Here is a 318-nt window from a genome sequence, read left to right on the forward strand (position 1 = left end):
AGTGCCCAGGGCCAGGCTGGACAGGGGCTGGTGGAACGAGGTGATCTTCAAGCTCCCTTCCCACCCGAGCCACTCCACCCACAGATGGAAACGGTGCTGTGGCTGCCCGGGAGGTCCCTGCGAGCCCCCCAAACCTACATTCCACCTTCTCATCCACGGACAGGGCGCTCCACGACGCCTTCTCCTTCTCCTTGAGCGCGCGCTGCTGCGCCGACAGGTCCCTGACGAAGGACACCTCGGGCAGGGGCACGTCCCGGCGGTCCACGTACGCCGGCAGGGTGTAATCCTCAGCCTTGACCACGCCAGCTGGGGACACAC

The 318-nt window shown here is 66.4% G+C and overlaps 1 protein-coding gene across 1 annotated transcript; it reads right to left on the reverse strand.

Annotated features, from left to right (window-relative positions):
• Positions 1–6: 6 nt before the first annotated feature.
• Positions 7–313, reverse strand: LOC121351871 (the record flags this gene model as incomplete). The annotated part of the gene is made up of 1 exon (XM_041464275.1): positions 7–313. A coding segment is annotated over one exon (307 nt), but the record flags the coding sequence as incomplete, so codon positions are not given.
• Between the last annotated feature and the right edge of the window lie 5 nt (positions 314–318).

This window comes from Pyrgilauda ruficollis, unplaced genomic scaffold, assembly GCF_017590135.1.
Source record: "Pyrgilauda ruficollis isolate IOZ18807 unplaced genomic scaffold, ASM1759013v1 scaffold17712, whole genome shotgun sequence".
NCBI lineage: Eukaryota > Metazoa > Chordata > Aves > Passeriformes > Passeridae > Pyrgilauda > Pyrgilauda ruficollis.